This window comes from Ursus maritimus, unplaced genomic scaffold (genome assembly GCF_017311325.1).
Source record: "Ursus maritimus isolate PB19 unplaced genomic scaffold, ASM1731132v1 scaffold_13, whole genome shotgun sequence".
NCBI lineage: Eukaryota > Metazoa > Chordata > Mammalia > Carnivora > Ursidae > Ursus > Ursus maritimus.
In genome coordinates this window covers 66,764,586-66,792,445 of record NW_024423675.1, presented here as the reverse complement: position 1 = coordinate 66,792,445, position 27,860 = coordinate 66,764,586, and the positions used below count along the sequence as shown (strand labels likewise).

Sequence of the window (27,860 nt, the reverse complement as noted above, 5' to 3'; positions counted from 1 at the left end):
ATGAAGAGAGTGCTCTGTGATTGTGCTGTGTCCCACGGCACCAGTGACTTCAAGACAGGTAGCATGTTGGGTGGGCCTGACCTAATCACATGAAGCTGGTCATAGAGGAGGGTCAGAGGTTGGGGGCACGAGAAGTATGTGAAGGGGACTCAGGGATAATGGGGTGCGTGTGTTCAGGGATGAGGACAGCCACTGGGAGCTTAGAGTGACCCCTACCAACAGCCAACCAGGAAGTGGGGACCTCAGTCCTACAACCACAGGGAGTTGGAGTATGTCAACCACAGAAATAAGCCTGGAAGCAGGTTTTCTCCCACAGCTTCCAAGACCTCACCAGGCCCACCTTTTGGTATCCATGCTATAATATCCTGAGTGGAGAACCCAACCCCTTCATGCTGGGGTTTGGACCCATAGAACAGTGAGCTAATACATGGGTTTGAAGCTACTTAGTTTGTGATAATTTGTTACACAGAAATAGAAGCTGTTTTACGTCTTCATATTCTCTGGGCCTTTCTTTTCTTAGGTGAAAACAGAGGAAATCACGTGTCCTGATTTATTGTCATTACTTCAGACATGGATTGGTCAGGGAAATGGGTTTGGATGTGGCATGGGTCCCAGAAAGTGCTTCCCTGCTAATGGAATGAGAGAGATGATCCAGCAGTTTGGGTAAAAATGTTGTATTTAGGAACCAATTCTGCCACTTGTGAGGTGTCTGGACTTGAGCGGGTCCCCATAACTCCTTCTCGGCTTCCCTTTTACAAAATGGGGACAAAACTGGTTATAGGTGGAATCATTGTGAGGACCAGCAGGTGTGACAGGGCTATGGGCCTGGGTAATGCCGGGTCTGTGGGAGTTCAGAATGGCCCTCGAGGGGGTGGGGGAATGGGATAGACCGGTGATGGGTAGTAAGGAGGGCACGTATTGCATGGTGCACTGGGTGTTATACGCAACTAATGAATCATCGAACTTTACATTGGAAACCGGGCATGTACTGTAAGGTGACTAACATAATATAATAAAAAATCATTAAAAAAAAAAAAAAAAAAGAATGGGCCCTCGAGGGCTCCAATGGGCCTGCTTTACCACTCTTCTGCCAGTGCCCTTCCCAGCTCACGTGACACATGGGGACAGAAGATCTGCTTATTCATTCCTCCAGGGTTCTCTGGGACGGTGATGCTGTGGGCTAGCTACTCTGTGGCCTCCTCATGTTGAAGTCAGGGACAACTCACGTTCTACCAGAAGCATTTCATAAGGAGTTACCTGTCCTAGAGTCCTTTCCTGAAAATAGATGCCATTTATGGAGTCTCTGTTCCAGGCCAAGGGCTCCTTTGCCAAATGTGATTCCATTTAGCTGTCAATCAATCCTTTTGAGTAGGGTGGTTATCCTGATCTTGCAGAGGAAGAAACGATGATTCGGAGAGATTATGTAAGCTCTTTGAGAGCACATGGTTAGGACACAGACTCAAAAAGCCAGGTTTTTACAGTTTTATGTCCTGGACCATGTGCCCAAGTGGAGCCCTACCACCAGGACATATGAGAAGCAGGGCTCTTTGTGGAAGGAGCTGGGTTCCCCATCAGCGTACCCACAAGTTTTACTCTGTGGCTCCTTATCTTCCTACAAGTGGGCATGGGAGGAGAAGGGGTGACTGGCTCAGCAGTCACTGAGGACTTTGGTCAGGGACTCTGGGACATGTCAGTACTAAGAGAGAAAGAAAAACACCTGTCTTTACTTCCTAGGGGTGAATGGCTCTAAGCGCCATCGTTACGAATCGTAATTACACAGTTAAGCTTTCCTTTCAGAACCTTTGCTACTATGGTAAGAAACCTGTGTTAAATCAAAAATCTCTTCCTCCTCCTTCCTGGCTTTGAAGGGCCAACATGGGGTTTGAACCTATAACCCCAAGATCAAGAGTTGCATGCTCTGTGGCCCGAGCAGGCCAGGCATCCCTGCAGGGCCCTGGGCTTCCCGACCAGAGCTGCACACCATGCATATCTAGCAGCCCCCCGTTTGCAGCCAGGCATGGGCTGTGCGCTGTTTTCCGTCTGTGTCTGTCGGCTCCTCCTCTGGGAATGGGCTATGTCAGCTCAGCAAATGCACACAGCTGTCTTATTGTCTTATTATGGAACTAATATTCAATAATCTGGTTATCTTTTCTGACCAGTTTACGTGAGGTGGAAGCACTGCGAGGTGCAAGGTGATAGGAATTTATGCAATCTAACAAAACTTCTGAACAAACTTCAGAAAGATCACAGAGATGACATCTGTCTCTACACCTCTGGGCACTTGAATTCCAATAAGCTCTACAGGCCTCCTGAGACAGTCCTCTATCACTGGCCCAATGCCAACAGACCAAAAGGGGAAAAAATCTTCAAAGTAGAAAAACCACCTGATAAGAAGATTGCAAAGATGAAAGATGCTTTGGCTTATTTTACCATCAATACAGCTCTGAGTCCAAAAGATGCCCAGACCACACCACTATTCAGGTATTTGAACCCTCTGGAGCATATTTCCCGGACTTCAGAAGAGGACTTCATTCCAAGGAAGGCTCCGGGAAAAGAGGCGTCTCCAGAACTACGGAGGAGAGAAGAGCTGAGATTGCCAGAGATGAAGGTTCTCAAGTACAGAACAGTGGAGTCGAGCCGTCAGTGTGTGATGTCTCCCCGACCCAAGGATGAGTACCGGTACGTCAGCTCCTACTTAGCCGGCATAACGAAGGCAGACAAGTATAAGAAGTTCCTGTGTTTCCAAAAAGAAGTTCTTGCAAAGCAAGATCTCATGAAGCACGATTTCACGGGGAGCAAGGCAGCGATAAACCATGAAAAGAAGTTGGAGCAGGTAAGGAGGGTAATTTTGCAGTGCTGTGGGCCCACTGCTGTAGTTCCAGGTGTCTAAATGCTGGGTGGAGACCCACATTCAGGCACCTCCTTTACATTTCCAGGTAGAGAGTAGTGTACCTACCAGTTGCTGAGAACATCTGACATGATGTAGATGATAACAGGGAGAAGTAAAGGAAGGCTAAGTCTGGAACCAGGTCAGTTGGAGGTGACTTCATAGGCAGAGCATCAGATGCTGCCTGGCAGCTGTGGTACATACTATGTTCATGGATAGCAGACACATCTGAGAAAAGGTTTGCCTAACTCACCATGGAAGCATGTGCGGGGAGAGTGAGGCGGGAGTAGACAGTTAGGTAACGTAGGTACAATCTGCCTGGAGTCATCCCTGTCTGTGGAAGGTGGTTAGCGTGATGGGAGGAGCTGTGAGCCGTGCATAGGGACTTGGATGTGATGCAAGGGTGAGAATGCAGGAAGGGAAGAAATAGCAGCGTACCTGAGAAAGAACCAAACCTGATGAGGGTTTTGGCTGAGAGGACTAATGGAAAGAGGAAGACCCTGGGGGACACTGTGGACGCAGTGAATCCTCGAGGACAGGGTGGAAGGGAGTGAATAAAGAGAACATAGACCAACACCTTTGACAACCGTGCAATCTGACCTCCTCACACTGCTTGGAGGGAATCAGGTGCACCTTGGTTTGCTGCCTGGCTCTGCCTAGACCCAACTCGGGGGGAGCTGGACCCTCTGATAGAAAGCCCCGTGGCAATTCTCATTCCTCTACCCGAGAAGCTGTTTGGAAAGGAAAATGAAGACACCCTGAAATAGCTCGTTCTTTTTTTCCACCAGGAGCTCCAGAAAGTGTGCGTATGTGACCCTCAGCAGTTCAATAGGCTCCACGTCTTGAGAGAAGTCTTTGACGATATTTGCAATAGTTCTCTGATATTTGGTGATATCTTGAAGGAAGTTAAGGTAATAAAAAATGTTTATTTCCCACACAACCACTGAAAGCCACACATGATGTTCTGCACACAGGATCGCAGTTCTCGCAGAAATTCTGCCAGTATCATGGCCTCCCTCCTAGAGATGACGAAAATCACTCGCAGACGCAAAGTAACGTGCACAGAGCCGCATAAATCACACATGGGCCGTGGGAATAAACAGCCAGCTAGCTCACTCCTGAAGGCCATTTCCCCCACTTAAGCTTCCCAGTTATTTATAGGCTTTTCTAAATTGTACATATGTAACATATAAATGTTTATAATTATGCATAATTATTTTATTTACATTCTTATGGAATTATAAGTTTGCTGTGGTTTTGTGATGAGAGTGACCTTCATATCAAAGCTGAGTTGAAATGAGGTTGCTTCCAGATCTTGCTCTTGCCTAAGTCCTAAAGACAAGGAGTACTTAAGAGCAGCCGCAGAGTGGCCTGTTCTCCAGAGGATGTCCCCATCCCGAGGGAGCTCATCCCTGGCAGGTCAGCGGGCCCCGCAGAGCATCTGTATGGCAGGAGATCATACGTTGTATGTGTGTCAGGGTATTTTAGGATGCTGTTCTGAGGTGACCGACAGTTAACACTCAAATGTGCTTTAAAGTTGGTGAGATTTTATACACTTCATTGTGTGTATTACTGGTTTATATACTGAAGGAACATGTTATAGCTATATCATTTAGAAATGATCTAAACTGACATCCTCAGCTTCCATATTATTTATCCCTGCAAAGAAACTTACATTGTAGTGATACAACACATTTTCAATGGATTTTTTTTGTGCAGGATGCATATGAACTCTACGTGGCAATACTTCTGCACCCCCAGTCCCCGTCACAGTATAAGGTAACAGCTGATCCTCCAGATGTGTAAATAAAGCCTATTTCTTCATTTTCTTATTTCATGAGCAGGAGAAAGCATCCTGAATCCAAGAAGCCCCATTTGTCTCTGGCCGCCCACTGTCAGTGATCTCTCTGGCTCATCCCTGTGTAATCCAGTCCTCTCCTGTTTTCCTCAGCCTTGGCCGTCTCTTTTCTCCCTCTCTCCCTTGGTTGTGAGATACACTTGCAGACTCCTCCATCGATGACCCCCAGCTCTGTATATGTCACCCAGATATTTCCTGGGAGTTCCAGATTGTACCTGTTTCCGGCTTCCTGCTGGACATGGACACTTCGGTGTCCAGGGCAGGCAGGTTACAGACCTACAAATAGGGAGATTATCCTGAATTACCTGGGTGGGCCCAATGTGATCGCATGGGTCCCTCACAGAACAGAACCTTCTCTGGCTGGGGTCAGAAGGGAGAAGTGGCAGAAGGGGAGTCAGAGAGATTCTGAGTGAGAGGAGGATTCCATGGCCGTTGGGGGCTCTGGGTTGGAGGACCCACGTACAGGGACTAGAGAGAGGCGTCCAGAAGCTGACGGCCAGCAAGGACGGGACCTCAGTCATCCTACAGCTGCAAAGAAACGGGTCCTGCCAACGACCTGAGTGATCCTGGAGGAGATTCTGCCCCAGAGCCTTGGGAAAAGAAGGTAGCCAGCTGGCACCCTGATTTCAGCCCAGTGAGACCCTGGCAGGGCCCCGCAGAGTGAACCCAGACTGGTGTCCCAAAGAATAGAGAAGATAAGTTTGTGTTAAGCCACAAAGTCGTTGTTAATTTGTTATGATGACAATATAAAACTCAGAAAATGCCCTGTTAATATCTCAAAATAGAGTTTCCAACGCTGTTTTTAGTCTGTCCTTCATTGAACTTTGGCTACTTAGTGTGTGTGTGAGGTCCTCGTCTCACCGGTGCCCCACGGTGGCCTGGATCACCACCTTGCCTGCATTTGCCCCATGAGGCAGCTGTGCTGGGCGGAATAGTGTCCCCCAGAACATTATGTCCACTTGGAAGCTGTGAGTGTGACCTTCCTGGGAAATAGAGTCAGTGCAAATATGATCAAATGAGGATGAGGTCGTTGGGGGGATTTCCTGATCCAGTGTCTGGTGTCCTTATAAGAAAAGGGGAATTTGGTCCCAGACACAGAAGTGGGAGGCAGAGATGGGAGTGGGGCACAGACTGACATGCTGACTGTATTCCCAAAGCACTGACGTAACCGCGTAGAAACAGTTTGGGAACGTAAATGGTGCTCGGTCAGGGACTGCCAGAGAGCAGGAGCGTCGTTACCCTCAGGGAGAGCATGAAGCGTATCCTCACCTGACTGACAGCCCCCAGCAGTCCCTCCGGGCGTAGGTCACTAGGTTCTAGTAAGGAAAATAGCCTGCGGGATTAACTGTAGTAGTCCCGAAAACTAAGTGAATGTAACACTGCTAAAACTACTTCTGACTTTCTGAATTCGATGAAGTTTAAAAATCCTATCTTATAAATTGGAAAGTATAGTTTCTTTGTATTTGAAAAAACTCACAGCATTACAAGGTCAGTTCTGATTTACTCCTTAATTCTTTTCTTTTTATCTTGAATTATTTTATTTTTAATTTTAATTCCAGTTAGTTAAATACAGTGTAATACTAGTGTCAGGCGTACAATAGAGTGATTATGTCACTTCCATACAACACGCGGTGGTCCTCAGGACAAGTGTGCTCCTTCATCCCCATCATCCCCTGTTTCTCCCAGCTCCCCACCCCTGTCCCCTCTGGTAACTGTCGGTTTGTTCTCTGTAGGTAAGAGTCTGTTTCTTGGCTTATCTCTCTCTTTTGCCCCCTTTGCTTGTTTGTTTTGTTTGTTAAGTTCCACATATGAGTGAAATCATAGGGTATTTGTCTTTCTCTGACTGACTTATTTCACTTAGCCTAATACCCTCTAGATCCATCCATATTGTTGCAAATGGCAAGATTTCATTCTTTTTTTGTGGCTGAATAATACTCCATTGTGTGTGTGTGTGTGTGTGTGTGTGTGTGCGTATCTTCTTTATCCCTTAATAAGTCTACGGACACTTGGGCTACTTCCAGAATTTGGCTATCGTAAATAATGCTGCTATAAACATCAGGGTGCATGTATCTCTTTAAATTAATGTGTTGTGTTCTTTGGGTAAATACCCAGTATCTCGATTACTGAATTGTAGGGTAGTTCTATTTTTAACTTTTTGAAGGAACGGCCGTAGTGTTCTCCAGAGTGGCTGCACCAGTTGGCCCTCCTACCAACAGTGTAGCAGGGTTCCCCTTTCTCCACAACCCCCCCAAAATCTGTTGTTTCTTGTGTTGTTGATTTTAGCTGTTGTGACAGGTGTGAGGTGACATCTCATTGTACTTCTGACTTTGCATTTCCCTGATGCTGAGTGATGTTGAGCGTCTTTTCGTGTCTGTTGGCCGTCTGGATGGCTTCTTTGGAGAAATGTCATTCATTTCTTCTGCCCATTTTTAAAAAAGATTTATTTATTTATTTTAGAGAGAGAGAACATGAGCAGGAGGGGCAGAGGGAGAGAGAGAGAGAATCTCAAGCATTCTCCACGCCACGCGCGGAGCCTGATGTGGGCCTCGATTCCACGACCCTGACATCACGACCTAAGGTGAAACCAAGAGTCTGATGCCTAACTGACTGCCCCACCCAGGCACTCCCCTTCTGCCCATTTTTAATTGGACTATTCAATTTTTTTTTAGTGTTGTGTTGTATAAGTTCTTTATATATTTTGGATACTAACCCCTTGTTGGATATGTCATTTGCAAGTATCTTCTCCCATTCTGTAGATTGTCTTTATTTTTGTTGATTGTTTCCTTCACTATACAGAAGCTTTACTTTGATATAGTGCCAATAGTTTATTTTTGCTTTTATTTCCCTTGCCTCAGGAAACGTATTTAGAAAAATATTGCTAGGGCTGATGTCAGAGACCTTACTGCCTGTGCTCTCTTCTAGGACTTTTATGACTTCAGGTCTCATATTTAGGTCTTTAATACATTTTGAGTTTATTTTTGTATATGGTGTAAGAATGTGGTCCAGTTTCCTTCTTTTCAATGTAGCTGTCCAGTTTTCCCAACATCATTTGTTGAAGAGACTGTCCTTTTCCCATTGGATATTCTTTCCTGCTTTGTCAAAGATTAATTGACCATGTAATTGTGGGTTGATTTCTGGGCTTTCTAATTTGTTCCATTGATCTATGTGTCTATTTTTGTGCCAGTACCAGACTGTTCTGATCACTACAGCTTTGTAATGTAACTTGAAGTCTGGAATTATGATGCCTCCAGCTTTGCTTTTCTTTTTTAAGATTGATTTGGCAATTTGGTTTTCTTTGTGGTTCCGTATAAATTTTAGGATTTAAAAAATTCTAGGTCTGTGGAAAATGTTATTGGTATTTTGATAGGGATTGCATTAAATCTGTAGATTGCTTTGGGTAGTATAGACATTTTAACAATATTTGTTCTTCCAATCTATGAGCCTGAAGTGTCTTTCTATTTCTTTATGTCATCTTCAATTTCTTTCATCAGTATTGTCGTTTTCAAAGTACAGGTCTTTTACCTCTTTGGTTAGGTTTGTTCTAGGTGTCTTATTGTTTTTGGTGCAATTGTAAATGGGATTGTCTTCTTAATTTCTTTTTCTGCTGCTTTATTATTAGTATATAGAAATGCAACAGATTTCTGCACATTGATTTTGTATCCTGCAACTTTATTGAATTCCTTTATCTGTTCTAGCAGTTCTTTGGTGGTCTTTAGGGTTTTCTACATAGAGTATCATGGCGTCTACAAATAGTGGGAGTTTTACTTCTCCAGTTTGGATGCCTTTATTTTTTTGTTGTCTCATTGCTGTGGCTAGGGATTCTAGTACTATTTTGAATAGAAGTGGTGAGAGTGGACATTTTTGTCTTGTTCCTGATGTTAGAGGGGAAGCTCTAGTTTTTTCCCATTGAGTATGATGTTCACTGTATGTATTTTTGTATATGGCCTTTATTATGTTGAGATATGTTCCCTATAAACCTACTTGAGGGCCTTTTATCATGAATGGATGTTATACTTTGTCAAATGCTTTCTCTGCATCTATTGAAATAATCTTACGGTTTTTATCCTTTCTTTTATCAATGTAATGTGCCAGATTGATTGATTTGCAAATATGGAACCACTCTTGCATCCTGGGAATAAATCCCTCTTGATTGTGGTGAATGATTTTTTTAAATGTACTGTTGGATTTGGTTTGCTAGCATTTTGTTGAGGATTTCTTTTTTAAGAATTTATTTATTTATTTGTCAGAGAGGGAGAGAACGAGCAGGGGTGGGGGAGGAGCAGAGGGAGAAGCAGTCTCCCTCAGTGGGAGCCCCATGTGGGACTTGATCCCAGGACCCTGGGATCATGACCTGAGCTGAAGGCAGACGCCTAACAAACTGAGCCACGTAGGCGTCCCTGTTGAGGATTTTTACATCTATGTTCATCAAAGATACTGACCTGTAGTTTTTTTTGTTTTGCGTTTTTGTTTGTTTGTTTGTTTTTGTTTGTTTGGTTGGGTTTTTTTGATGGTGTCTTTACCTGCTTTGGGTATCAGTGTAATGCTGGCCTCATAGAATAAATTTGGAAAATTTCCCTCCTCTTCTATTTTTTGGAATAGTTTGAGAAAATAGTATTAACTCTTCTTTAAAAGTTTGGTAGAATTCAGCCGTGAAGCCAACCAATCCTGCTCTTTTGTTTGTGGAGAGTTCCTTTCTGGTACTTAGTCTGTTCAAATTTTCTGTCTTCCTGCTTCGGTTTTGGTAGGTTATATGTTTCTAGGAATTTAACCATTTCTTTTAGGTTGTCCAATTTTTGGCATATAGTTTTTCATAATATTCTTGTTGTTTATAATTGTTTGTATTTCTGTGATGTTGGTGGTTCTTCCTCCTCTTTCATTTGTTATTTATTTATTTAAGATTTATTTATTTGTTTTGAGAGAGAGAGGGAAAGAGAGAATCTAGAGCAGACTCCCCACTGAGCACAAAGCCTGACATGGGGCTCAATCTCAAGATCCTGAGATCATGACCCAAGCCAAAATCAAGAGTTGGAGTCTAAAAAAAAAAAGAAAGAAAGAAAGAAAGAAAGAGAAAAAGGAAAAGGGGGCGCCTGGGTGGCTCAGTCAGTTAAGCATCTGCCATTGGCTCAGGTCATGATCCCATGGTCCTGGGATGGAATCCCATGTTGGGCTCCCTACTGTGTGGGGAGTCTGCTTCTCCCTCTGCCCCTCCCCCCAATTTGTTCTCTTAATCTCTCTCTCGCTCTCTCACTCTTTCTCAAATAAATGGGTATTTTGTTAAAAAAAAAAAAAGAGCTGGAGGCTGATTTCATTGATCTGTTCTTTTTTTTTTTTTTTTAGTTTCTGTATCATTTATTTCTGCTCTAATCTTTATTATTTCCTTCCTTCTGCTGGTTTTTGGTTTTGTTTGTTGTTCTTTTTCTAGCTCCTTTAGGTTTAAGGTTAGGTTGTTTATTTGAGGGTTTTTATTTTTATTATTATTATTTTTGCCTCTTGAGGTGGGCCTGCATTGCTATAAACTGGCCTCTTAGAACAGCTTTTGCTGCATCCCAGAGGTTTTGGACTGTGTGTTTTCATTTTCACTTGTTTCCATGTACTTTTGGACTTCTTTGATTTCTTAATTAACCCATTCATTGTTTAGTAACATGTTATTTAACCTCCATGTATTTGTGGTCTTTCCAGATTTTTTCTTGTGGTTGATTTCTGGTTTCATACCAATGTGGTCGGAAAAGTCGAATAGTATGACTTTGATCTTTTTGAATTCTTGATACTCGTTTTGTGGCCCAATATGTGATCTATTCTGGAGAATGTTCCATGCATACCCGAGAAGAATGTGTATTCTGATGTTTTAGGATAGAATGTTCTAAATATATCCGTTAAATCCACCTGAACCAATGTGTCATTCACTGCCATTGTTTCCTTGTTGATCGTCTGTTTGGATGATCTGTCCATTGATGTAAGTGGGGTGTTAAAGTTCCCTATTATTATTGTATTACTATTAATTAGTTCCTTTATGTTTGTTATTAACTGTTTTATGTATTTGCATGCTCCCATGTTGGGTGCATAAATATTTACAGTTGTTATATCTTCTTATTGGATTGTCCCCTTCATTACTATATATTGTCCTTTGTCTCTTGTTCCTGTCTTTGTTTTAAAATCTATTTTGTCTGATGCAAGTATTGCTACTCCAGCTTTATTCTGACATTCATTTGCATGATAAAGTTCCTCCATCCCCTCACTTTCAATCTGCAGGTGTCTCTTGGTCTGAAATGAATCTCCTGTAAGCAGCATATAGATGGGTCTTATTTTTTATCCATGCTGTTATCCTATGTCTTTGATTGGAGTATTTAGTCCACTTATATTCAAAGTAATTATTGATAGATATGTATTTATTGCCATTTTGTTTCTTATTTTGTCTTTGTTTCTGAAGTTTTTTTCTGATTCTTCTTTCATGGTTTGTTGGTTTTCTTGGTGATATATTTGGATTTCATTGTTCTTTGTGTATCTATTACTGGTTTTCAATTTGTGGTTACGATTGGGTTTGTATATAACATCTACGTATAGCAGTCTATATTAAGTTGATGGCCCTTTAAGTTTGAACCCTTTTTTTAGTCCTCTCCTCCCCACATTTTAGGTATATGGTATCATAATTTACATCCTTTTATTTTGTGAATTCCTTGATTGATTTTTTATGGAAATATTCATTTTTACTGCTTTTCTGTTTTCTACCTTCATATTGTCACTTTTGGTCTTTTCTTTCCACTCAGAGTTTCCCCTTTAATATTTCTTGTAGGGCTGGTTTAGTGGTCATGAACTCCTTTAGTTTTTTTTCTGGGAAACTCTTTATCTCTCCTTCTATTCTGAATAATAGCCTTGCTGGATAGAGTGTTCTTGGTTACAGATGTTCCCCATTCAGCACTTTGAATATTTTATGCCACCCCTTCTTTTTTTTAAGATTTTTTTTTTTTTATTCGACAGAGAGAGAGACAGCCAGCGAGAGAGGGCACACAAGCAGGGGGAGTGGGAGAGGAAGAAGCAGGCTCATAGCGGAGGAGCCTGATGTGGGGCTCGATCCCATAACGCCGGGATCACGCCCTGAGCCGAAGGCAGACGCTTAACCGCTGTGCCACCCAGGCGCCCCTATGCCACCCCTTTTTGGCTTACACAGTCTCTACTGAAAAATCCGCTGATAGCATTATGGGGTTTCCCCTGTAACTGTTTACTTTTGTCTTGGTGCTTTAAACTTTTTTTCTTTATCACTACATTTTGCCCATTTTTGTTACAATATGTCTTGGTGTGGATCTGCTTTTTTAAAAAAATTTTGTTGGAAGTTCTCTGTGCCTACTGGATTTGGGTATCTGTTTCCTTCCCCAGATTAGGGAACTTTTCAGCTATGATTTCTTCAAATAAATTTTCTGCCCCCTTTTCTCTCTCTCTTCTGGGATCCCTATAATATGAATGTTATTATGTTTGATGGAGTCACTGAGTTCCCTAGGTCTGTTCTCATTTTGCATAATTCCTTTTACTCTCTTCTGTCCAGCTTGATTACTTCCCATCACTCTGGTTTCTAGATCAGTAATTTATTCCTCTGCTTCTCCAGCCTGCTGTTCATTCCATCAAGCATGTTTCTCATTTCATTCATTGAACCCTTTATCTCTGCTATGTTTTATTCCTTATCTCTGAGTTAAAGGTCTCACTGGTGTCTTCTACTCTTTTCTTAAGTCCAGTGAGTCTCTTTATGATCATTACTTTAAATCATCCATCAGGAATGTTACTTATATCTGTTTCACTTAGATCTCTGGCTGTGGTCTTGTCCTGTTCTGTCATTTGGGACAAATTCATCTGTCTTCTCATTTTATCTAAGAGTGCCTGTTTCTCTGTGTGTTTAGAAAGTCAGCTATGTCTCCTGTTCTTGAGGGTAATGGCCTTATGAAGAAGAGGTCCTGTAGTGCCCTGCAGTGTAGTGCCCCCTGTTCCGCAGGGCCTGGCACTTCAGGGAGTGTCTCCAATGTGTGCTGCATGCACTCTGCTGTTTTATCCTGGCCACTATATCCTTCAGGACAGTTGTCTGCAGAGGCTTTCTTTGCCGTTGCAGGCAGTGTTTGGTCCCTCGCCTGAATGTGGGGCACTTTAACTAGGTGTGCTCTGCTTTTGAAATGAGACCAGTCACCACCACCACTGGAACTGAGGCCCTGGAAAACTCCCAGGTTGGGAGATGTGGTGTTGGTGCAGTTTGGGCCATTCTTCTGGGGGAGAGGACCCACTGTGTTGGGACCGAGGCAAACGTGGCCGAGAGAGTGGGTTCCATTTGGACAAGTGGCACTGGTTCCTACATGTGGCCCGTGCTTGTGTTGAGGGTTGGCAAAGGAAATGGTGCCTGCCTGTTCCTTCATTCCCAGGGGGGGGTCTTTGTGAACACTTCCTCTCTAGGACACACTCCACGATGAGCAGATAACCTCCCCACTGTGTGCACCAGGTGCTCTTCAGATTGCTGTTTCCGTGCTGTATGTCTGCAGTCTGCCTGCCCCACCTTCTCTCCTGCTGTAGCCCCAAAGCCCTCAGGGCTCTCTCTGAGCCTGGCACGCTGACCTTTAAAACTCTAGGCTTTAAGCCCCACTAGTTGCCAGAACTCACGGAATTCAGCCCCTCTTGTTTTCTAAGCCAGTTGTTACGGGGATTCGTGTTCCCCGTGTGGGCTCCCCTATGTGCTAGTCTGTCTCTCACCCTTCTTTGTGACTACAGCTCTCTCCCCACCACATTGGCCACCAACTGTTTCTCTCCCAAACCATGTCTCCACACTTCCTACCTTCTTTGATGTGGGCTTTTGTCTCCCTTTAATTGTGGAGTTTGTTCTGCCAGTGTTCAGGTCGATTTCTGGGGGGTGTTTAGGGATTTGATAGTTAGGTAGTTGTATTTGAGGGATGAGGTGAGCCTGGTGTTGTCCTACTCCATTGCCATCTTCCCTATCTCTGACTTACTGCTTAATTCAAACTTGGATGTGTGCAAAGTTTTCCTTGTTTTGAGCTTTTCATGCTGCAGAAAAATAAGCTTTTTTTTGGACAGGAATAAACAAAGGCTCTAGTTGGGGGTCTACCCTGTTCCTTAGTTTTTGAGGTTGAGTCCAAAAGGAACATATGTACCTTTATCCCAAACAAATATTGGCATGAAAGCTTCCCGAGCCAACAGGGCATCATTTCCTTCTTTCTGTTTCTGGAAATGTGGCAGCCTGTCACCTAATGAGGCAGAGATCTTTGTCTCCACGTTTGAGTTCAGCATTGCTTTATATCCATGTAGAATAGTCAAATGGTTTCTCACCACTTTGGAAGTAATTCTGGTGCTCATGATAATGTACTTGGGGCATTTAATTCAGCATTTCTTTTTCCCACACAAACCCACAGTGAAACCCCTACCACTTTTTAACTTTCTTAAGAAAATAAAACCTTAAAATTTTAAAAATGATATTTACCCAGGTCTTTACATGACTAGTTATCCCTTCTCCAATATTTTCTCCTCCCTTTTATCCTCTTTATTTACCTATTTTACCTAGAATTTCTGTTTTGACTCAGGATATCTTGAATACACTGTAATAACAAAAAAAGAAAATGTTCACCCTTCCTGTGTGTGTCTTACCCATTATAGCCTGCCTTGTCCTTCCTAGACTTTGCTGGCTAATGCCAAGGGGCTGGAGAAGAGGTCTGTGAAGACTGCAGATGTCAAGCAGGCCAGGGAGGAGCTCAGGGAGATGGTGACGGCCACCAAAGCAGCCCTGGAGCATAATGACAAGTGAGAGTTAACAGTCTGATTTGATATGTTGGGATAATATTTTAAAACCATGTGACAAGCATATATATTTATATTTATTCTGCACTGTTGGGTGAGGCACGCTGCCTTTACTAATACCCTTCTGTGTGGCCTCTCACAAGCCATCACGTCTGTGACTGGGAAATTCAACCAAATCTGGGGGTGGCTTGGGATGGTTTCTGAAGGCATCTCATCTTCTTTAGTGGTCCCCGGGGACCTACGGATAGGTGACACTGCTGCAAAGTCAAGACACCTTTTGTGAATGGTCTTGTTGTGTTTTTAACTTAAAAAAATCTCTTAACTTTTCTGTGTAGTCTTTCAGATGAAATCACAGTTGGATAGGGCATATGTTTTGTAGAGAATTTAAAGAAGACCAAGAAAACAAAACAAAAAACAAAACCATGCCTTCAGTATAAGTACAAGGCAAAAACATCAAAACTTCAAAATACTTGAAAATAGAAGAATACACACCAAATGCCAGTGAATCATTATCTACTCTCCTTCTGCAAATCTTGGTGAGAGCAAAGGCAGTGGGGGGAGAGAGAAGAATGGAGCTGGTAGAAGGCCTATCATGTTCTAAAACCAGTGCCACAGAGAGAGAGAGAGAGAGAGAGAGAGGAAGAGGGGGGATGGAAAGAGAGAGATGAGGGAGGGAGAGAGGAGGAAGTAGTGAGAGGGAGGGAGGGAGACGTGGGAAGGGAGGGGAGAAGGAGAGAGAGAAAGGAAGGGAGGGTGGAAGGTGGGGGAAGGGAGGGAGGGAGAAAGAGCAGCTTCCCCAAATAATACCACAGAGTTTACTGGTCTATCAGAGCACTGACTTAGAAGGAAAAGGACTTGAAGTGAGCATGGAAGCAAGGAACCAGTGCTGAAATGATAATGATATGGTGGGAAGAGCTTTGAAAGGAAGTTATCAGCATCCTTTAGAACTGTGCATTGAAGAGAAAAAGAAGCAAGGGAGGGGAGTTTAGAATCCCATAAAAGAGAAAATTGAAGGGCACATGACCTTTTCACTACTGATCTTTCTTTCCTCCAAAAAAAAAAAAAAAAAAAAAGTTATCCAGTAAAAAAAAAAAAAACAAAAAATACCCTAAAACAACAACAAAAGCATACTTTGCTATTCTGACAAAAACGTGTCCTCTTGAATTAGGAACCTCACATTACCCTAGCTGCTATCCCTACCCACAAAAATGCAGAGGTGCAAATGATCTCTGCACAAACGACTGTCTCTCTTCATAAAATGAGGACCCAAACAATTTAGCTGATGAAAATCCCTGCCATCTAACAACGACAAAAAGTTGGAGAAGAAAACTATACCACAGCACTCCAAACTTAATTAAATATTCTAAAAAGAGCATTTCTAGCTATGGAAATGACCTTGAGTTAGAAATGTAAACACTAAGCCCAGCAATCAACAGGGATAAAAAGGAAGATGTGAAGCAAGATTTGACCACTAAGGAAAGATAGTTGAAAAAGTCAAAATTATGTCATAGGTCCAGACAAAATTATGACACACCCAAGGAGGGATAGTCTTGAGTGATGGCACAATAAGGAGCACTGGAGAAAAACAACAAGCCAGAGAATGAAAATGATATAACAAAAGAAATAAAAGACAGAAAAAAACTGGTTGAAGTGGAAGACAGGCAAAGAAGATCCAATTTACATATAATTAAAATCTCAGAAGAAGAAGAAAAAGCAATGGAACAGAACATAATATTTGAAACTAAACACATTTAACATTTCTGGAAACTAAATGCCCTGAATCTGCACACTGACAAGGCTGTTATTGTTTTTATTAATTCATTTAATCTCAATTTCTTAAAATTGGTAGTCAGAATACTTTTGTTTCTTTTCATCTCTGATAAAATAAGCTAATGTATGTGAAGCTATTTAACCATTACGTCCCTGTGGACAGGCAACATAGACGCATTTGTGGTGCTCATGTTTTTAACCAAATCACAGGATTTCTCTGTACAAGCGATATGCATTAGACTCCCTTCCCCCCCCCCAATGTATTAGAAATAAGACAGTTGATTTAGTTGTTGTTTTTTAACCAGGGAGAGGATACAAAGAGATAGATGTTTTCATTTCCTTCTTTTAAAACGTCTCGTATTTTATTTTTAGTGTAAACCTAGTGGGATTTGTGAATTGCATCTGTGGGAGGAAATCACGAGGCCCAGGGAACACACAGTGCCATTCTAGCTGCAGTAATGGGCCTCCACTGCCCCTCATCTGTTGTTTATCTCTGAGCGTAAATGCTAGTTTCTTTGCCTCCCTTGTAGAATTTCAAGTAACAAAATAATATCCATAAACTCTATAGGAAATCATTTATTTTATGTGAACCAGCTTTTTCAAGTAGTGGTTTATGCAATCTCGGGAAGAAAGTATTCTAGAGTTTATTTAATTTGACTGACTTAGGCTTTCATTTTATATAGAGTTTCAAATTACCTTTCTTGATAGAACTGAGATCACTATTTCTCAATTTTTAAGAAAGACTTAAGGCATAAAATAGACAAAAGAAGAAAGGTATGCATGGAGTTCTGACATTTTACTGTTTTTTATCACCAAACCCGTAGACTCAGAAGTGAGCTAGACATGGAGCACGTGCTGCTGCAGTCCGCCAAGGAGAAGTCAGGCGAGTAATTGCGTCATGTTGTTCTTCTGACCTTTGGGTGAAGAATCTCCATGTCCTCGTCTATGATTATGATTTATGGCCTCCTGTTATTATTTGTTTGAAAGGGTTTTGTTTTTTTTCAGGGAGCTTATTCAGTTTTATTCATTTACATTTTTTCCATCAAGTTCTTTAGAAATACAGCAGGTTTTCATTTGCTCTGAAGTGGTTTAAATGAAATACCTTAAATGTGCAGGAAACAGTTCATCTCCTTAATAGATCCTGTCGGGGTGGAGATTACTACTCCAGTGTCTGTTGCTTCGGGCACCTTTGGTTTTTCAGTTTCTCTGGAACCCGATACATGTACACCACGTTATTCCTCTCTAAGATCTTTGTGGTTTTTAGCGGAATAGTGAATTAAGTCAAGACCTCATGTAGAAAGAATTATGTCAAGTTTTGACCAAGACATTTGGAATAGATCCTAAGAAATTGAGCAAGTGATATAAATATGGAACAGTTCTGTAGTGCCGGGTGCTGAAGGACTAATAGTACCTTACAGGCTTTAGAGAGGGCTGCGCCCCACATGGGCCTGAACCAGAGGACGCAGGGCTGTGGCCTCTTGTGGTTTCCAGGGTAACAGCGATGAAGACAGTCCATTCTGGATTCTAGAACCCCTGCATCTCCTTTCCCAGCTCAAAGAAGTCAGCATTTACAAACGATACGTTTCCCAGGGTGTCCGAGTTTGTGATGTCCTCTGTCTTACAGACGCATTCTCTGTTGGGTTCAGCCCCACTCCCATGGTGTGCGGGTGGTGGAGGGCTGCCAGGGCTGGACGCTTCTCCCTGGCAGGCCACGGGGCTGGTGGTTCACCCAGACTCCATTAGTCTCAGCTGCCTGCCTGTTAAGTGGGGATAATGATGGTACTTCCCTCTCAGGTGCACTGAGAGATTAAATGTGAGAATCCACGGAAGTAGGAGCAGGGAGCCTGGCTCAGGGGAGTGGCCCGGCCCACTCCTCCTCCTCCTCATGGCTGCTTGTGAGGAAGAATATACAGTTTATGGGAATCTAATACATTTATGAATACTTATGCATTAAATATTCAAATTATTTTATAATTAGATACACAATTTAGAATATGATTAAGTAATCAAAATAAGTTCTATACTGTTAATGCAATGATTCAACCAAATGCCATTTTTCCTCCAAGTTTGTTAAAATACTAACTCATACTGGAATCACCCCTCCCCTCCCAGCAGCCTTTAGGGTATACTCACAGATCTAACCTATTTTAACTCCTTAGCGGAACTTGGCTTCAAAAGTTCTTACTAGGGTCTTTTGCTTCCTTCTGTTCCTTCTTTCCTCCTTGCGAGCAACCCCTGTGTGATTTACCTGCTGGGTATCTTCCAAGGGGTTCTTGTGGCCTGAGTCCTGGCCTCTCTTTTGTCCCAGGCTGGCCCAGTGCTTGTCTTCTGACCCCATGTCAGGACTTACAGGGAGGTTGGGTCCATCCTTCTCCTGCATCCACTTTGCGTATTCTTGGGTTCCTCTTATAGGAAAGTCATGGATGGGACTCCGGCTCACTGTTTCCTGTTCCCTTGCTGTTTCCGAAGGCAGGCCCACCATTTTTTCTTTTTCTTTTTTTAAATTTGAGTATAATGGACACACAACGTTACATTAATTTCAGGTGTATGACGCGGTGATTTGACACATTTGCGCATTATGGGACGCTCGTCACAAGTGTAGCTACCACCTGTCCCCGTAAATCGCTGTTACAGTATCATTGACTGTGTTCCTTATGCTCTGCTCTTTACTCCTGGGACTTACTCGTTCTGTAACTGGAGGCCTGAGTCTTCGTCTCCTATTCACTCATTTTCCCCCTCTCTCGACCCCCCCTTCCGCTGGCAACCATCAATTTGTTCTCTGTAGTCATAGGTGATTCTTTTTGTTCTTAAGGTTCCGTTTATGAGTGGAATCATATGGTATTTATCCCACTTTTCTTTAAGGGCTTCGTTGCTAAATGCTAATAGAATAAAACACCAGGGATGAAAAACTAAACAAGGGGATATTACCAATTTCTAGAACTGTAGTAAACGTTTCTTAATAGTTGATTCTAGCTGTTTCTGACACTTTTCCAGTGCTACCGAAGAAATCTGGGGGCTTGTGTTTATCCTCCTCTGTTCTTTTCCTAAAACTTTCCCATTCAGGAGCCTCTCCGCCAAACATATGTATTTTCTGGGGAATTTCTCCTGTCTGGTATCTCAGTCTTTTTCACACTCTCTTTAAGATTTCATTTATTTGACAGTTAGCACAAGTGGTAGGAAAGGGAGGAGGAGAAGCAGACTCCCCGCTGAGCAGGGAACCTGATGCGGGGCTTGATCCCAGGACCCTGGGATCATGGCCTGAGCCAAAGGCAGATGCTTAATTGACTGAGCCACCCAGGTGCCCCTTCAGTCTTCCTCTTTAGGTAGAAAAGAGGCAACAACAGTTGGCTCATTGGAGTGTCCTTACACTCCTTTTGGCTTCTGCATCCCCGGTTAATTGTCGTAGGTTGAAACCTTCAGCTTCGGTTCAGGTGGGGATCAGACTTCACAGTTTCTGTTTGTGTAGAAGCTTAATCTGGCTGTTTCTGCCTCCTCGGTTAGTTCATTGTGTATCTGCTTAGCTAATTCCCCCAAATTTCAAAAGTCATCTTCAGAAGTTTTCCCTTCTTCCAAATTTGGAAGTTCGAATGCTGGCAATGGTTTCTGTGTCGTTCACCAGGTACGGGTAGTATGAGACTCTTTTGAATTGCTTTCCTATCAAAAAGGATTAGTCATTCTTTCTCAAAAAATTGTCCTACCACTGTAGTCAGACTCTAACTGTGCTGTTTGATGATCAAGTTCCTTTAGCAGTGAGTTACTCTCGGTGTCTCCATCTCCTTTCCGAATCCTTAAATATTGACGTTCGTTGGAGACCAGCATGTCTTTGGTTCAATGCACTCATCTTTGATTCCAAATCTCTTTCCTGCCCACATCTCTTTTTTAGGCTTGAGATCCCTATGCCCAACTGTCTCCTGGATAAGGCCACTTGAGTATCCCATAGGTGCCCCAACTCAACACATCCAAGATTAAACGGTTTCAATGAACGGCATCACCAAACACATCGAAGTCGAGTCAGAAAGCCTGTGGCAGAAATCTTTCCCTCCCCGCCCTATCAGTCACTTCAACGCAGCTTGTAGGTAGTGGCCCAGGTGGGATTCGACCCCAGCTCTCTTACCTCTCTGCTGCCGTGAACTCCCTTCCTTCCTGCTGCACCTGTTCCCGGGTGTAGCAAAGCTGAAACCTAGGGGTTATTTTGATACCTGCCTGTCTTCTACATCCAAATCCAGTCAGTTACCAAGCCCTCCTTGTTTCTGTTCCCGAAATCGTTTTTGTATTTCCCCACTTCTCTTTATGCCACAGCACTATCCTGATCTGATCTTGTTTGAATGATTGTAGTAGCTTTCTGACTGGTCATCCTGTTCCAGCGTCACACTTTCTCATCCACTTTTGGTACTGTAGACAGAGTGCCCATTGTGTGTGCTGATCCCAGCCTACAAGCCTTCAACACTGGATGTTTTTTCCTGCTTTGTCAAGTATTAGTTGCCCACAGAGCCGAGGGTCCATTTCTGGGTTCTCCATTCTGTTCCATTGGTCTATGTGTCTGTTTTTGTGCCAGTACCATGCTGTCTTTGTGATCACAGCTTTGTAGTACAGCTTGAAATCCGGCATTGTGATGCCCCCAGCTTTGTTTTTCCTTTTCAACAATTCCTTGGCGATTTGTGGCCTTTTCTGGTTCCACACAAATTTAAGGGCTGTTTGTTCCAGTTCTTTGAAAAATGTCATTGGTGTTTTGATCGGGATGGCATTGAAAGTGTAGACTGCTCTGGGTAGCATAGACATTTTAACTATGTTTATTCTTCTGATCCATGAGGATGGAATGTTTTTCCATCTTTTTGTGTCTTCTTCAATGACTAACATAATAAAAAATTATTATAAAAAAATAAAAAAAATAAAAGCCTTCAACAGCTTTGATTTCCTAACGTAGGTTATAAGACCTTTCCAGACCTTCCCCCTGCTTCCTCTCTAGTATTCAGTGATGTCACTCCCCGGCCCTCAATGTTCTCACCCTACAGTATAACTTTTTTACCCAAATGTGCCAAGTTGTGCTCTTCTGCCCCTTCATTACTCCCTCCCGCTTGTCTAACTCCTTTTCATCCTTCGGGTGTCAACTTCACCACACTCCTGCAAAGTCCTCCTTGTACCTTCCCCACACTGTGTTAGGTGCTCAGATTGGGAACTCAATAAATACTTGATTATAGAAATAAAATAGGGGAGGAATATCCCCATTCTTGGATCGGATAATTTTTTATTGATGTGCTTGGAGCTTGAGTTACATTATATCTTGTAGCTATATATGTCATACGTAATACTGTTAGTCATGCATGATACCGTTAATAAGAGATGGCATATTAAACAGTAATACTTTGCTTTTAAAAATATTTCCAGAATTATCTAAGAAAGATGTAATGGACGAGGATCACCTTACTCTTATTGAGAAAGTTGAAAAGAAGAGGTGTGAAATACTTAATAAATGGGATGAAATTCAAGCTCTCGAAAGAGAAATTAAGACAACTTTGATTCATACTGGAATTTCACAAATCACTGAAAATAGGATTAAAAGCATAGAGGTATATAATTTATTTGTATGAATGTTTACATTGTTCTTTTGCTTGAAGATGTTGGCAAACACAAGAAGCAATTTCATTTTGCAGCTGGGTAAACAATAATGGAAAAATTGGTCCAAATATATTTTCATTACAAAGCATTTGTAGCAAATGGTAGAATAATTAAGAGATCTAGTTAAAACAACAAAAATAAAGGTGATAAAAATTCTGTCGAGCTCTGTTAAGGTTCAAATTGGATCTCTTTCAGGTCAGTTGATGTCTCAGTTTAACAATTTTGTACAGAAAATGCTTGTCATAAAAGTAGTGACAGCCAATGTTTAGTATCCAATATGTACTAATTAGCTTGAGCTGAAGCTCAGACGGTTTGAGTAACCCGCCCAATTTGACACAGTTTGCAGGTAGCAAAGCTGGGATTCAAGCTTAATTCTTTTGGGCTCCAAAGCCCTCATTATTTTCATTGTGTCACATTGGAACTCCAGTTAGATTTTCAGGGAGTTGTACAATTATGTTAGAAGATAGAAATTAGTTACTGCCATTGAAAGGAGAGTCCGCTATATTGTCTTTAACAATTATTACTACCCCATTTTTTGATGACCAATATAATGTAGATTGTAATCTGTGTTTTGAAATGTTATGCTGCCCTACTTTTTATATGTTATAAACTGATTTTTATTTGTGCAGAATCTGACTCAATGTTACCACTTAGTTAGAGTTTATAAGTGATGTGCAATTGTTCTTTTTCTCATGGTTAGTTACGTATACTTTCCCAGCACTACCTTTTTAAAATCTTTTTTTTTTTAAAGATTTTATTTATTTATGTGACAGACAGACAGCGAGAGAGGGAACACAAGCAGGGGGAGTGGGAGAGGAAGAAGCAGGCTCCCGGCAGAGGAGCCCGATGTGGGACTTGATCCCGGAACGCCGCCAGGATCACGCCCTGAGCCGAAGGCAGACGCTTAATGACTGCGCTACCCACGCGCCCCTAAAATCTTTTTTTTTTTAAAGCAGAATTATACAGTGTATAGGATGGTGGTGGTGGTTTAAACTTGTTTTGACTTCTCTTTTTAAAATAATATGTCAGATTTCCTTCTGTGTTTTTGTTTACAGTCTGTTCGTATTTATTTTAAGATTTTATTTGAGAGAGAGTGTGCGGGTGCACAAGCAGCGGGGAGGGGCGGAGGGAGAAGGAGAAGCAGACTCCCCACTGAGCGGGGAGCCTGACGACACAGTGGGACTCGATCCCAGGACCCTGCGATCATGACCTGAGCTGAAGGCAGATGCTTAACCTGACTGAGCCACCCAGGCACCCCCAGTCTGTTCCTTTTTAAATGAGATAATGACCCGAGAATGAACACTAATTTGCAGTCGAATTTTTAAACATTGAAAATAACATGTTGTAGCTTTAAATCTTGTGAGCATGATATTAATGTAAAACCATGTAAACTTCTTTCATAATTAAAACTTCTTTAAGTGGACTGAATCTAGGAAATAGAAGATCCCTGTAAGGGTTCGGTATCACTAATTTATATTACTTTATTATTTGTTATTTGCTCCTGGAATCAAATACTAGAAGGTACAACTGAATTGCATTTATTATCCTATTAAGTAATTGATTTCTGGTTTTGGATTTGAAGTATGTGACTTCTAACCAGAATAAAAAATAACTAAATGTATCAAGGATTTATAATATGCCAGATACTACTGTGAACAGTTAAAAAATACTATTCCATATTGCCGGGCATGGCCAGCAATCCCTGTACCGATGGATGAAGGATTACTCCAAACTTTGCCATGAGAGAGGAAAAGGGCAAGGGGGTCAACGCGCTCAGAGAGGAAGACCCTTTGCTCTTCTTTGCTGCCGCTTTTATTGGTCCTTCAAGATAACCACAAATCCTTGTCACTGTTCCCCAAGCACATGATGTGTGACAAGGGGTCTTACTGACCCTGGGAGGATCTGTTTACGGGAAAGATACGTTATGCTAATTTGGACGTGTTACATTGTAGCAAGCCGGGTATTATGGCTGATTTCATGCTCTACGTTAACCCCAGCACATATAATTCCCAACAACCCTAAGAAATGGTTATTATAATGTTATATATTTATAATATATATGATATATATAATAGCTATTATTATATATAATTAACCCTCTTTTTCTGCTAAGGAAACCACAGCACAGTTATGCTAAATAATTTGATTAAGGTCACAGTGAGAAGGCAGTAGAAGTGAGATTAAAATTCCATTTGGTTCTTAATTATGCATTATCCAGCTTCACTGATATAATTGCTAATAATTTTCAATATGTTGAATATCTGGAAGAGGAAATCTTTATACCCCCTGCCCATCATTATTTTGCTCACAATTATCTTGGATATTCTCGTTCACGTTAAATGACTTTTCAAGTTTCAGTAATAATATTCTTAATATTTTGATTGTGTTTACAATGAATTTATAGATAAATTTGGGAAGAAGTTACAGCTTTACAATATTAACACTCCCATCAAGGATCATTTTATGTTTATTTAATTTATTTGTATGCACTGGTCTTAATTTTTTATGTTTGTTATTGTGACTTTATGGCATCTGTTACTATTGTTAATAGAAACTTTTAAAACATTTTATATTATAGTTTATAAGCAGTTATTGCTGGTATATATGTAACACTGATATGTGGGGGGTTTTAGATTTATTTATTAGAGAGAGAGCATGCGAGCCAGCATGGTGGGAGGGGCAGAGGAAGAGAAAATCTCAGGCTGACTCCCCGCTGAGCCCGGAGCCCGACCTGAGGCTCGATCCCATGACCCTGAGATCACGACCTGAGCTGAAATCAAGAGTTGGACGCTTCACTGACTGAGCCCAGGTTCCCCCATTGTTGGTATTTTATATTGTATCCAGCCACCTTAACAAATTGTTATTAATTATGAAAATTGAGGAACTGCTCTAGAATTTCCCTAAAATTCTCTGGGTTTTTCTAATATCGACCCTTATTGCCTCTAGTTTTTGACCTAGGAGACTATTGATCTTTCTGTCTTTACCCCATGTCCTTCAAATCATGCTTTGTTTACTCATCTATTTTTAAATGGCGTGCTATTGGGTAGTTTTGAAATTAGATGACGTCATTTACATAATACTTTTTGTTCCATAAATGGGGAAAAGTATTTAACAAATATTCTTAACCAAGCATCTGACTTTTAAAACCATTTCTTCTTCAGACTGAAGCTATAAAGTTGGAAACAGCAAATAGAATTTTAAAGAAGAAAATGCATGTAAGTTTCTGTGATTCCGTGTTTTCAATAGAAATATTTCCTTTAGAGAAAGGTGTGCTTCTCGTACCGTGTCCTAAACAAAATAAGAATATATGCATTATCTTTCTAAACGATAACTCTCTGTAATGCTGAGAATATCTCAGTATGCAGACATTAGCTTAAAACTGGACAGCTGTAAGCTAATGTATTAGTAAAAAAAATAAACATCCTTTTTTAATAGTTGAGTGGCCAATCAGAATTGATTTCTCTAACCCTTGCATATGTAACAATGCATTGTAATGAGTTTATTTGGTGACAAGGACTATAATGAACTGGTTCCTCTCATGACTTTCAGGATATCCTTCCAGAATACATACTAACAATTTGCTGCTTAACAGATTGTAATTCTGCTTCAATTAGATATCTATCTATATCTATATCTATATCTATATCTATATCTATCTATCTAGATATATATCCCTCTGTATTATATACAGTATATATTAGTATGTTACGCCTGATTCTAGAAATGGCATTCCATTTTGATTCAGTCTTCTTATCCTATAAGATCAGTCTCATGCCATTATACATGACCAAAGGATTTTTTATTCTTGTAGGTTATTGAAAACCAGGTGAAGCAGATCGTGGAGAAGAGCAAGAGGAGTGAGGAAGAGCAGCAGTGAGTATTGATGATGTGATAAAACAGTGGGATAATCTCATGCTCTTCTCAAAACCATCCACTCAAATCTACATTCGATGAGACGGTGCTTCTGGAATGTTTATATTCATGAGTGTTAACTTTAAATATATGTTACATCCCTTCCTGTGCTCAAGAATACTTAGACCAAGATTTACATCTCAGTCCATGTATATTACTTAGCAATGTAGAAATAAATTCTTTGGAAAGAACTGAAGGATTGAGGGTAAATTCTCATGGCAGGGATCAGGAAGGTGGGGAGACAGGTGACTGTGGTGGCTTTCTTTTCTCAAATTATATGGCTTTTAGTGATTTTAAATTTTTGAAGAATGCTGTGCGTGTATTACTCTGACAATTTTAATTTAAAAATGAAATGGCTGATTTATATTATCGATTACATAAATTTAGCTTTATGTAGTTAATTTTCTTAGAATTGGTACTACAGTTCAAATTTCAGGATTTGTTAAGACTAGGAGCAGCAGAAAACCATTGCTGATTTAAGTATGGATAGTGCTAATTTGTAACAACAGTAAAAAGACATTTAGTTGTAGGTGGTCTCAGTTCAATGATAATATCAAGGAACCAATGTTCTTTTATCTTTCTTCTCTCTTTTCCTTGAGTATGGTTTTCCTCCTGGAGGCCGAAATGTGGCTATCTCCAGGCATGGGTCCACATCCCATAGGGGAATAAAGGGGGAAGGAAAGGACAAAAGACGAAGAGCTTCTCAGGAGGCTTTTCTGCTTTATTTAGAAGAGGAAGTGCTTCCAGGGACTTACACTCATATCTCATTGCCCAGCACCGTGTCCCAAGACCATCCTTAGCCATGAAGGAGTCTAGGAAATAGCACCCTCTACTTTCCAGCTCACATGGTGGAGAAAGTCTCCGGAGAAAGGTGTTAGAATGGCTGAGTGAACCACAGGTAGATGACATTATGTTGGGTGTCCTCAAAGAAAAGCTTATAGAATTAGCAATACAAGATTGGGAAGGTTCCTTCCATAGTTTCGGCAAGAGAGCGAATGGACCTAAAGGGTAAACATCATTATCTCCGGGGTGAATCTGTGTCTGCGGCCACACTCTACTTAGTCTGGACTGTGTCCACATACGGGGAGAGTCTTTGCTGCATTCAAGGCCAAAATGCTACTAGAAATCCTTTAAAATGGAAGTGGAAGATTACAAAGTCTCATTTTATGTTTTTGAGTAAATCTGTCCTAAAATAAATGCTTGTTTTAAAATTTTCTCGTGTGCTTAAGGCACTTTTTTCTAATCCATTGTGTTCATTTGTTGCGTTTAAGGAACCTTTGGGATTTTATTAAAGAATTTGTAAACTGGAAGGAAACAGACAGTAACTCAAGTGACTGGAAAATGACCCATGAAAATTCACAGCCGCCATGTGCATAGCACGAACGTTTACAGATGTATAAATTCATGAAGATACATCTCTTTTTGTCGGTTTTAGTCGCTAATAAAGTTAATGCAGTATATGTGTTCTACTCAAAATATTGGAATAAATACATGTATGCGTGTGATTAGTTGTACTTTTGTATACATATCCGTAACAGTAGCCGCTCTTAGAGTATCTTCTGCTTTCCTTCAGTAATTTTCTCCAAGGAGAAATACTTTCAATTATTTGGTAGAAATGAGAAATTCAGCACTGCTACAACACAGATCAAATATGTTTCTTATTTGCCAGTGCAAGTTTATAAACATTTACTAAAATGTAGTAATCATATAATTAACATTCACCTAATTAAGTAAACTTTACCGATTGTACTGATGCAGTGCTCTGAAATGTTACAGCACTGCCACGGTGCTGGGCAACACTTGTGTCTTGACTGTGAGCTTCATGACAGCATTGTGACTTGGATTTTTTTAATGCCCGCTTTGCCTGTAATCTGGTCTGAGCACTTAGAGTAATACGAGTCCAGCTTCTTTGGACAGCTGTGTGTGCGGCTGTGGTGAGGATCAAATGTAAGGGTGAAGACATGAGGGATTTGATCCTAACCTGAAAGAGTAGAGTTTGAGGTCGGGGAAAGAGAGAGAGAGGGAGAGAGAGATGAGCAG

The 27,860-nt window shown here is 41.4% G+C and overlaps 1 protein-coding gene across 1 annotated transcript; it reads left to right on the top strand.

Moving 5' to 3' along the window:
* Positions 1–25,785, top strand: CUNH6orf118 (chromosome unknown C6orf118 homolog). Its single transcript, XM_008688552.1, has 9 exons — positions 1–58; positions 2,160–2,833; positions 3,676–3,798; positions 4,607–4,666; positions 14,401–14,525; positions 17,117–17,175; positions 21,678–21,859; positions 25,070–25,123; positions 25,720–25,785. The coding sequence occupies exons 1-9, from the start codon at positions 1–3 to the stop codon at positions 25,783–25,785; spliced, it is 1,401 nt and encodes a 466-aa protein (XP_008686774.1).
* Positions 25,786–27,860: the final 2,075 nt, after the last annotated feature.